The 12170-nt window shown below is 36.6% G+C and overlaps 1 protein-coding gene across 6 annotated transcripts in view; it reads left to right on the top strand.

The window, feature by feature from the left end:
- LOC108714363 (torsin-1A-interacting protein 1) overlaps positions 1-8747 on the top strand; it is a 34702-nt gene extending 25955 nt beyond the window's left edge. For 4 of the 6 annotated variants that reach the window (XM_041590521.1, XM_018258521.2, XM_018258520.2 and 1 more), the window contains 3 exons: positions 1457-1498; positions 2589-2645; positions 6285-8747. In XM_041590521.1, the coding sequence (XP_041446455.1) occupies positions 1457-1498; positions 2589-2645; positions 6285-7087 (902 nt within the window). In that variant the 3' untranslated portion in view covers positions 7088-8747. The remainder of the gene's footprint in view (positions 1-1456; positions 1499-2588; positions 2646-6284) is intronic. The other 2 variants (XM_041590522.1, XM_018258523.2) reach the window with 1 other exon arrangement.
- Positions 8748-12170: the final 3423 nt, after the last annotated feature.

The following is a 12170-nucleotide window of genomic DNA, read 5'->3' as shown; positions in this document are numbered from 1 at the left end:
ACACCTATTTTATAGATTCAAGCGGAGTGAAGCCACCCTTCGAATTGGTCAGATACTCTGCTTCAAAATTCAGTATTAGTGTAAGCGTGGACTTACTGAATATGGAAGTATATGGGAAAAACTGGAACAAGGTTTTTTTTTTTCTAGAATTGAATCCAGTCCATAAGTTTTTATATGATAAACCATGAGATAACTTTTTCTCACTGAATTGAATCTGGCCCCATATGCTGCTTTATAAAACAGCAGCCCTATGATTTCATCTTATTTAATGTGTTAAGGTAGTTTAATTATACCTTTGTGAAATTTCTGTCTGTAAGTGGAGGTAATTCATTTTTCCACCAACCTCATGCACTGATCATCAGTGTGCTTGCACATCTATGTCAATATTCTGTTTTTACGAGTAACAAAATGGGAGGTATAATGAACATGAAAATGTTACATTTTCTATTCCACATTTCTCTATTACTTCTGGCTATTCCCATGACATCAAATCAAGCTAGTGTGTGCACTGCTTTGCTTTATTTATTTTAGCCACTGTCAAAAATGTAAAAGAATAAGCCATGTTACAAGTAGCTTATGTATGTGTGTGCATATGTATATGTATGAGCTATATTAGGAAATTAGTACCTTTATGTGATTATCCTTCCATTTTTCTTTATCTGGCCAGCAATTAATGTGATTAAATTATGCAACAGGTATAGTTACCAGCTTGCACACCCTGGCTCTCCAAATCGTATATTTGGAGAGGGCTTCGGAAACCCACAAACTTCAGAATAAGTAATTCCACCGGCACAGAGGTCTTAGTTGCAAGCAGGGACAACCCTTGCTGTATTTTATTTGCGTGATGCATCACGCAAATAAAATACAGCAAGGGTTGTCCCTGCTTGCAACTAAGACCTGTGTGCCGGTGGAATTACTTATTATTAAATTATGCAAACATTGATGATTTCATAAGGGCAGTGTCATACTGCCCCAACGGAGAAAAGGCTGATCCATCTCAATGATGCACTTACAAGCATGGTATCTACCTGTTAGTTCGTGGGTGGTGGATTCCGGTGCAAAAATATACCAAAATGAACCCCATTGCTTTATCTGTCCGTGCATAGTCAAGACAGGATGGACGGAAGCAGCGCAGCCTTTTCTCCTTCTATGTATTTTTGCCAGTAGTGAAAATACAGATGTGAGACCATCCTAAGAGTTCAGGATCATTCTAATTGCTGACATGATGATATAAAAAAGATGGTTGCCTGAGAAATGATCAAACCCACCTTTTCTGTTCTCTCTCTCTGTCCAACACAAGCACAATGAACAGGTAACTTGTGCGTACTGAATTAACCCTAGGTCACAGGCTCTGAGGTCTTCAGTGCCAAGCAAATAGAGCTGAAAATCTTTATTTAAAAAAAAAGAGAGGGGAAAATTATGTTTAAAACACACAACAACAACTTTCTTTTTTTAGACGATGAAGACTCTGATACCACCTCAAAAACTTCAAGCAGTGGTATGTCTTATCATCCTTCTCTAATGGAGTCAGTTGTAATGTTGGAAAGATTGCTTGTACTTTAAAGGGGTTGTTCACCTCCCAAACACGTTTTTCAGTTTCAGTGTTTTCAGATTGTTCACCAGAAATAGACTTTTTTTCAATTGCTTTTTATTTTTTACTGGTTTTCCAAAATCTAAGTTTAATGGTCCTGTCTCTGGTGTTTGGCAGATCAGGAATTCAGGTGCAGACTCTAATTCTAAACTGTTAAAATTTTGCAAGATTTAGTTGATACATTTTGCAGCAGCATCTTTGGAATATTAGCAACTATTGTATCAAATCTAACCGCTGCCTTTGAAACTCAGGGATTCTGCTCAGCAGGGCAAAAATAAGAAATGTATCAAATAAATGTATCAATTTAGAACAGGGTCGGCGACCCCCCTCCCAGAGCTTCTTTACAAAGGTGAAAAATTACACTAGTTTAAACTTCAATATTAGAAAAACAGTCACACATAGAAAATAGAACGTAATTTGTTTCTGGTAAACTATCTGAAACCAACTGAACTGAAAAAACTGTTGGAAGGAACAACAACTCCTTTACAGTGTTTAGCACATGGTATTTTTTTTAGATTGTGAATATTGCTCTGTTGGAGGCCCCCAACAAGGATTTCAACAGTTAAATACGGAAGTCAGAAATTACCAACATTTCTTAAATTAAATAAATTTGAAAACAAGTGATTGCTTAGCTGCAGTTTTTTTGGCATATGAATGTGTAACCTTCCCACCAAAATCATAAATTGTTTAGAAATGTAGGTATAGTCTTCTTCTAGGTAAACCTTTCTGATGTGTCTTATGCTTGTCCCTCTTGTAGATTGTGGAACTCTGTGAAATGTGTACTTTTTCTCACACTGATGTGATGTAAAATGCTCATATGACCAAATACATTTTATACTAAGCCTAATGTTTATGAACCTCTTTTCTAACCTAATTTTATACTGGGTTTCCACACACAGCAGTAGTCAAATACATGGGTCAAGTGAAGTGGTGCTTACAGGCAGAAATGTGTAATGCGTACTTATATTTTTATATTTTTCATAAAATGTCATTGCAGACCACAAAAAAACTGTGAAGAGTAACCAGACAAACAGAAAAGACTCATTTTCTGAAGGTATCGTATTTGTGTGTCCTGAAATGTTGCAAGAGCAATTGTAACTTTTTTATAGGTAATGTTTTATTAGTTTTAGACATGTAAAACAAACAAACAAACAAAGAAACACACAACAAAATAAAATTAACGAAACAAAAGAATTGTACCGCTCATCGGTAATAAAACATTTTACCTATCTCACGGATGTTTACTTCAAGTTGCCCACAACACTGGGATTTTAATAAGTCAATGTGTTCCTTAAAGAACACATTTATAAAAAATAAATAGGATTAAATAACTAAATGCCTTTTCCTCCTAGTCCTGGCTCCCACCATGGACTCCAGATTTTATCAAATCTTTTTTGTGAGCCTCTGGCTAATAGGCTGAATTCATCAGGATAATCTAGTTTTGTACTGTGGGGGACTTGGGCCCCATCCATGCCATTGCAATTATTTTCATTGCATGATAAAGACATATTTTATATATGGTTCCAGCATGGTTGGCATTTACCAGTTCATCTATAACTCCCAATATACACACCTGGGTTGTTAACAGCTTGAGAAAATCTAGTTTGTCTACTAGGAGGTTCATAACCTCAGTCCAGAACCCGTCCACCTACGGGCAGGACAGGCAATATGCATGAAGTTTGCCCCTTCTGTGCCAACTATTGTAAATTTTTATGCATCTATTTAAACACAGTGTTATAATTGGACAGCATACGCATGTGGATAAATCCCAACATTTGTGTCCTAGTTCTAGTGACCTTTACCTAAAAGGATCTGGAACTTAGGCTTTTAAAGATCTATTTTTATTTTCTTATGTCAGGATTCTCAACTTGACAATCACTGGTTGGCATGTGCCCGCCCTTGGTTCTAGCTCACATGCAGAAAAACCTTTTTTTTTTTTTTTTTTTTTAAATGTTCCCACTTGTAACATCATCACCAGATCACTTAAAATTGAGGGGCGTTTCCGGTAGATGGAAGAGCAGGCCCTTCTCTGTGACATGGACATAGCACATGCAAAGAGTTTTGCCTTAGGAAGCAGGGCTTTAAATGCCAGTATACACGTCAAAAGATATGATAGAGTGGATTTCCAACTGGAAATATAGGTGTATAGCACAGCATGCAGATTTAAATAGCAGTATTCCTTCATACCTATTTTAGTGCCAGATTTATCAAAAACAGACGAGGATAAAAAAACGCAGACAACACTTGTGCAACTTTTTTCTTGAGTGCTAGCTTATGAAGGAAAAAAAAACTCTACAATATCTTCTTGTTGTGGGAAAAAAGTTGCAATTCCAGCAAGAATCTCAATGAGGCTTAAAATCTTGAATGTTTTAATAGACTGGGAAAATAAATAAATAAGCTTTTACTTACTGAGTATTTTCTGGCAACTTTTCATGGTTTTTTCCTTTTTATAAATTCCAACTAAGGTTTCAGAAAATACTCTCCCGTTTTTTTCCACTTCTGCGTTTTTTTTCTCAAGAAAAAAAAAAACTAACACGATTTTTGATAAATCAGCCCCTTTATGTTCAAATTGTCTTGCATTCAGATAATCAAATGTAAACAAAAAGCTAGATTTTAATATCATCCTGTTTATCCTACTTTTCTTAGAATATAGTTACCAAATGATTTTGTTTGTCATTACATCAGTAGGGCTTATTAACGAATTGCAAGACATGGTGCCAAGTGCAAACCACCACTGAATCTGCCATTGTATTACTGTATATGTTGCATTAAATAGCAATGCAACAACTGGTGTGGGACCAGTTAAAATAATAAAAAATGTAAATTACATTTGGTCCTGATAAACATTTTAAAAAGGATACAATAGCTGCCACTTTGGCTAATTGTAACTGCATTAATGGAAGGAAAGGTTAAAACTAAGTAAGCCTTATCAGAAAGGTCCATCTAAATATACCAGTAAACCCCCAAAGCATTGCTGCTCTGAGTCCCCGTCAAAAGAAACACTGCATTTCTTTCCTTCTATTGTGTACACATGGGCTTCTGTATCAGACTTCCTGCCTTCAGCTTAAACCTCATTGCCCTGGGCAAGAGCATGCTCAGTTTGCTCCTCTTCCCCCCCCCCCTTCTCTGCTGTAATCTGAGCCCAGAGCAGGGAGAGACTCGGGCAGGAAGTGATGTTACATCACGTTAATACTGCAGCTCCTATCCTAAACAAACAGAGAGTATCTAGAGCTTTTTACTCAGGTATGGTAAAACATTCTACAGAATAGATATAGCATTCTAGCTTTCACTATTGCAGCTAATCTATTGGCAATAAAATGCCTCCGTAGCTTTCCTTCTCCTTTAATGGGTGTCCCCACTTGGGGACAATGGGACACTTTTGTTGGACATGTCCGCAAGCTATATGTTTCTGGAGGGGAGAGACCATCCCCTGTTAATTGAATTTCTTGTTTAATTTATTTTTTCCTATCTTTTTGTAATATAATTATCCTTACATTCTTTGGAATCATTCTCCTGTATATCATTCTTTATTTTTCTTTATGAATTTTTTTTTAAAGGGTTGTTCACATTTAAACAACTAGATGTTTTCAGATAGATCACCAGAAATAACAACTTTTTGCAATGACTTTCTATTTTCTGTGTGAAATGGATACATTTAGTTGATACATTTCTTATCTTTGTCCCTGCTGAGCAGAAACTCTGGGTTTCATTACAGGCAGCTGTTAGAATTGATACAATAGTTGCTAATACTCCAGAGACGCTAAAGATAAATGTATCTACTCAATGTTGCAAAATTGTAACAGTTTAAAGTCTGCACCTGAATTACTGAGCTGCCAGACTCAAAAACCAGAGACACAAACATTCAACTTTAAACTTAGATTTTGGAAAAACAGTAAAAATTAAATAATGGAAAGTAATTGTAAAAAGTTATTATTATCTAAAAACAACTGAACTGGAAGGTGAACGACACCTTTAAAAACTCATTGAAACGAAAAAAATGATATAATAGTAGTAGCTCATTTCTCTATTCATGTAAATGTAAGATGATAGATTTGTATTTATTTACACTTTTTTGGGGGAAATGCTTTGCACTCTTCTACCTACTTTACGGCATTGTTTAGAGACAAGTTACAGTACCTAATCTGATCCCATCTAGCTAGATGACAATAGCACATGGCTTGTTTTTATCTTCTGAAAAATATAAAAAATGTTGCCAGCTAAATTACATTTTATTTGCATTCAGCGGCAGCTATTATTTGAACATCTTGTGTTTTATGCAGGGGGATTATATGTACACTGGTAAATTCAATTATGTACCCTACAAGGGCCAAACATGGATCAGCCTCAGTTTCCCTATTTGCTCTGTGTAGCTCATTAAATAACAAAGACCATACATTTTTTCTGAAAAAAAACGTGCAAAAAGTATGTTCAGCACAAGATCTATTTATTACACTCATGTAGAACAAGGGGGTATACTCCTGCTCCCTGACCCAGAAGTGCTGCAGAACATACAATCTATAATCCATGGCACTCCAGTAGTTTATTTACAGAGTCTATGATCTGTGATGTTTAAAGAGTTAAACCAGTGAAAGTTATAAACACATCGCAACAACATGTAACACAGCTATAGTTTTCCTTTAATGAAACACAATACCAGTGCTGCAGAAAATAACTTTATATTTTTCTTTTGCAGGCACATCATGGTATTCCAACAAAATTATCACAATGTTTTCCGTTTTTGTCACATTGGTAATTGCCTCATTTTTGGCTGCACATTATGACCTGTATGGTGCCTTCAGGATTAACGAGAATAATAGCAATGCCCTAAGGCATTTCCAGGACCACTTTAATGCTCTGAAGTCTTCTTATGGTAACCAATCTGAGGATCTATGGAAAAGAACTAGGCGTTCTTTAGAGTTGCACCTTAACAAGTCAGAGTCCAATACGCAGCCTGTCATCATTTTGCTGACTGCAGCGCGTGATGCAGAGAGGACCCTGCAGTGCTTAAGCAGCCAACTAGCAAGGGTGTATTCTGTCTCCCGTAATAACAGCTATATGGTTATCTCTGGGGCAAACAAAACTTTCCAAAACGGTGAGAGTGCTAAACTGGCCATAGATAATATTTTGGCCTCTGGCTTCCAAGATACATCATCAGCAGCAGTTCTACAACACATTGAATCATTGCACCCTGGTGCACTTCTCATTCTGTACAAATATTGTGACCATGAGAATGCTGCCTTCAAGAACGTGGCACTAGTGTTGACTGTACTTCTCGAAGATTCGATACTGGAACGACAGCTGTCTCTTAAAGAAATCGAAGAAAAGGTCAGAGATTTTTTATCTGAGAAGATGATTTCCTCAAAGAGCAGAGAATCACACAGCGAAATGGATGCAGACAAACTAAGTGGTGTGTGGAGTCGAATCTCACACACGGTGCTCCCTGTGTACCCAGAGGATACATTTGGAGACTGTGGCGGAATAGAACAGGGGTTATGAAACAATAAGGCTTTTTTTGTGCTGGACTATATGTGCTACTGTTATTTATCTTTGCCTGTGAAATTTTGAACTGCTGATTTACAGCCTTCATGCTTTCCCTCAGATTCTGGTTTAGGCTGTACGTAGGCATTCAGAACTGTAAGGCAAAAATCAGTTAACAAACGCTAGAACTCTCCAACCATGGCTTGCAGGCAATTTCCACTGTCATTGAGAGGTTTTGGATGATTTGGTGACATCGTGTGCCATAGCCTTAAGTGGCAAAACAAAAAAATTGCACTAGTCTTTAATTTAAAGCAATACAATATTGAGAAACATTTTTATAAAAAAAAACAAGATAAAGAAAATAAAACCCTGCTTTCCCACCTCTTTTCTCTGATTGGACATTGAAGTCTTCTTTTGTAAATTAGCACAATTTTACTATAATACGTTTAAAGTTAAATATACTATAGTTAAGCTTAACGTTGTTACACAGTTTAAAACTATGGCTGAACTATAAATGCTTGGTCTGTGAAATGTATTCTTGTTTATTGGCTTTTAGCACTGAGCCATACCTACTTAGTAAATATTACTGGAAAATATTTTGTGGTTTGCATTGATTAATGCAATCTGTGCTTTTCTACAGTTCTTATATAATCCTTTTTTTTTTTTTTTTTTATAAAAACCTTGGATATCATTTTCAGTGACCCAATTACCTTTAGTAAAAAAAAGAACTTTTAGACTAATAGCGCATGGGTAGTTTTCTCTGCTGAGCACAAAAATGCAGTTTATCATCACCACACCAAAATCTATTGTGTGCTCACAGGCTGATCTTGTGCCTGTCAGTGCACACACATTCATGGAGAGGAAGGCAATGAATCAGTTTTTCCAATCCATGTTCTAATTAGCCTTAATGTCCAGAAAACAACTGCTTCAAATTATAGTTACATCACATTGTGAGGGAAAAAAATGGCTGATCTCCGTTGTCCAGGGACTTGCGATTCCACACAGATTCTTACAAATCGGAATCCTCAGAAAGTGTTGGAATTGATCCAGATCCCAAAATGAATTCTGGATCTTTGTTTATCGTGTACCCTTTGAAATATCTCTGTGTGCAAAATGATGGTTGGTTTAATAAAAATGTTTAATATGCTTTCATGGAAAAATATATTTTTGTGTGTGCTTGCTTCAGGTTAGCATGTGAGCATATGGCTAAGAGGGAAAATTGAATGTTGTCAGTCAGCATTTGGTAAGGAGCTGTAAATTACTGCTTGTGCTTTTTAGACAGATTTTGTGCTTGCATTTCAATTTGGCTATGTTTTCATTGTGTTTACCTTTCAAGTCATTTTTTTTATTTGTCATACTATTCTGCCTTTATCAAGCCCCAAATGAAAATGTCTTGTTTTTAGGGCCAATAGCCATGGATATTTGGCCTTTCAAATTGATGCCTGGTTGCTGGGATAATGAAGACTGAGCACTTACTGAAAATTGTATTATAATATCATTGTGTACATACCAAAAGTTAATTTTCAGGTGAACTCTTCTTGTAATTGAGTAGTAATTCTAAATGATGCCTAGAGTCTCCTAAATTGCTTATTGTGGCTAGGCTTACATCAGTGGTTGTATAAAATACAGAATTCTGAATAGAAGCAGCTTTTTCTTGAAATAAATCTGTTTTGAATAATGTTTTGTTGTTTCTCTGATGCAATAGCTAAACCATAACTGTATATGTAGTTCATCCCATATGTACCAGACACTTGGCAAAAAAACTCTGAGATGCCTTTTGAGACAACTGCATGCTCAAATACTGACAGAAGCTGCACACAGAGGATGCACTTGAGGGCAGGGGTATTACCTAACAAGTGAATCTGGTTGTATTGCTAAACAATACCTTGCAAACAAAATAACTTGAACCGTGCCCACAGTAAGTGGTCAAATTTGTTTTCACTTCCTTGTTTTGTGACAAAGTCACGTAATATTAAGGATTTGGAGTTAGTTCGGCCATATATTTGGGCCTTGGCTTAAATTAGTGTAAGAAAAATTGAGTCCCGTTTTTAATGTCAGAAAGTGATCCTGGCTTCCCTATACCTAGACACACAGATCAAACAGATTTATAACCAGCAATACTTTGCCTCTAATAAGGGGAGGCAAGGCATTCCTGGTAATAAAACTGTGGCTTCCTGTTTTTCAAGGTATAGAGGTAGAATTTCACGGCTGTTTTCAATTATAACCTAACATTTTATATTAGGCTTTTCTAGTCCTTGAAAAGTCTGTCTAGTGCTCTGTAGTACTACAGAAAATCAAGTAAAAAGTTTGCTCTCTTGATTATGTTCATACTACTGTAATAGGCATTATTGGACTTTAGATTATTTGATCATAGTGCAATAAGTGTGTATAAACTTAAATGCTTAGGGGCATATTTAGCAAGGGTCGAATTTCAAATTGAAAAAACTTCGAAATTCAAAAAGACCAACCAAAATGAAGTCGAAGCTTTTTTTGGTCGAATAGGTCAGTTCTCGATCTAATAGGTCCTTATTCGGCCGAATTCGAATCAAAGGAATAATGCATTCAATCAAATGATTTTTCAAAGTCCACCAATTGACTCCAAATAGATTCTAGGAGGTCCCCCATAGGCTAAAACAGCAATTCAGCAGGTTTTAGATGGCAAATGGTCAAAGTCGAATTTTTAAAGAGACAGTACATGATAAATTTCGATATTCTAATTTTTTTTATAAATTCTAATCGAATTTGGACTATTCTCTAGTCAAAGTACACAAAAAATAGCTCGAAATTCGGAATTTTTTTTCATTCGAAAATTCATCTCGACCTTTGATAAATCTGCCCCTTAATGTCCAAAAAGCCCATGATTATCTCTGCAATGTCTCAATGTCAGATGAGACCACTGGTGTATGTAAGACCACCAGAGCAGCTGTTGGGAGTACATGTTAAGGGAAAGATGAATCCAAAACTCATACTATGCAAACAGAGTGATTTAATAAATAACCTGAATAACAACAAACAGATATCATGATTATTCAGATATTTTAACCATAATCCCATAAATAAATTGGCATAGCTGGGGGACAACCTTGCTGTCTTGTATTTAAAGGTAAAAATCATCTTTCACCCAGAAATTATTTTTGGTAATGAAATCCATTCCTTCCAGCAAAAATCAGTTTTGTCTCCATGCTACAGCTCCATCTGCATCTAGATCTTTAGCTACAGTCTTCATTAGTCTGGGCTGGCAGGACATCAGAAGACAACCCGGTGGCCCCAGCACCTCAGACCCACTGCCTGCTCTTTGGGCAGGTAGTCGTAGCCGCAGACAGGCAATGACAAGAAAGAGGACCAACATGTTGGGGGGTTGCAACTGGGGTGGAGTGCCTTTGTAGCTGGGGTGATGGGCCCTGAACATCCCAGTCTGATGCTGCTCCTAGTCCTTAATCATTTTTGCAAATTCTGTGTTGTTATAATCATTTTCTTCCTTGTTTGAAACACCATCTTGTTATGCCTCATCAACAATCATTTGTGAGACCTTTCCCTGATTGTGTATATGTGTCTGTATCTGACAACTGTCAATTAATTTCTTCTTTGTAATCTTTTGTAGCCCTATCTGTTGTACCCCCTTGTCTGTTGATTGAATTGTAATATCTTAATTTTTTGACAAATTTAAAAGGTCTGACACCTTTAAATGATCTTTTATTATGATAATATTTTGAGACATCTTGCAATTGGTCTTTATTTTGTGTTTTTTTTTCTTTAAATTTTTGTTCAGCAGCTATCCAGTTTGGAATATCAGCAGCTCTCTGGTTGCTAAGGCCAAATTACCCTAGTAACCTGGAATATGAATAAAAGAGGGTCTGAATAGAAAGACCAGTATTAAAACAGTAACAAATAAGGAGCACTGGAGAGTATAGGGCTCATGTACAACTGCAGTGTGTTGTGGTGACGCATACATGGAGTTGTTGCCCTCATTGACACTATCCATTATGTTACTTGCGTTTAAACATGTTCTCATTATACTATTTGGGCCAAGCACCCTTACCCCACCTATTAATTATTCTACCTATTAAGTTACCGCTACCTCGAAGGTGCCTGTAATTTCATGGTTCCCACTGCGGCTGCATCAATGGGAGCTGCAGACGTGCCTATTAGTAGACATAATTTTAATGCAGAGCAATACTCACTCAGCAAGTGCAGTTGAGCGTTTTTGGACGCAGATGTGCTAAGTGCAAATTCACACACAGGCACAATTACACAAGTAATGTAGGGGGGGAATGTTACTTTTGTGAGTAAAAAAACATAGATAATTGCATAGAAATGTGCTCTTGAAATGGTAAATAAGCCCTTGTGTGTCATCTTTGCTGAATATATATCTTTGTCACACTTTCAATACGGTTACTGACTGAGCTAACTGAACTATTGTGTCCCATGTGGCCCTCCTTCAAGTCGCCAGCAGAGAAACCAGTAAGAGGGCTGAAAAGAAGGTGTTCTGGCTATTACATTAGGCATCAGACTTTACATATTACATTTTTGGATAACTATATTAAAACATTTTTTACCCAGTTTAATTTTTACACTACACTATTTGATTTAATGTAATTGGAGCTATTAACCATATGGGTATCTACATGTTAAAAATTCAAGTTAGAGTAGTTTTTGTATCCCTTTTGAATTCACTTCTCAAAAAAAAAACTCTGCATCATCTCCACTCCCCTTCCCCAATGAACTAACTAACTAATTAGCATATTCATTAAACTATTTAATTACTACACCGTAACATCCCCTGTTTATATTGGGATCTATTTACTTAATGATATGAGCTTCTCCTACACAGGGGTGTAACTACAGAAGAAGCAGTTATGGGGCCCAGGAAGTATAGGGGGCCACATGAGGCCCTAATTAGTGAACAATTTCAATATATATTGGTAAAACAGGTCAAACTCTGGACATTTTGGGGCCCTAAAATTAAATTGTTGTGGGGCCCAGTAACTTCTTTGGCAGAGGGAAAACTCGTCATTGTCCCCTCTTTTATTTTTTTTTTACCCATGAGCCACATTCAAATTGGGGCCAAATATAGGCTGTAGTTGGCTATTGGTAGTCCCTA

Source organism: Xenopus laevis, chromosome 4L (assembly GCF_017654675.1).
Source record: "Xenopus laevis strain J_2021 chromosome 4L, Xenopus_laevis_v10.1, whole genome shotgun sequence".
Taxonomy (NCBI): Eukaryota; Metazoa; Chordata; class Amphibia; order Anura; family Pipidae; genus Xenopus; species Xenopus laevis.
The sequence above is the reverse complement of the archived record's forward strand: the minus strand, read 5'-3'. Positions and strand labels throughout refer to the sequence as shown.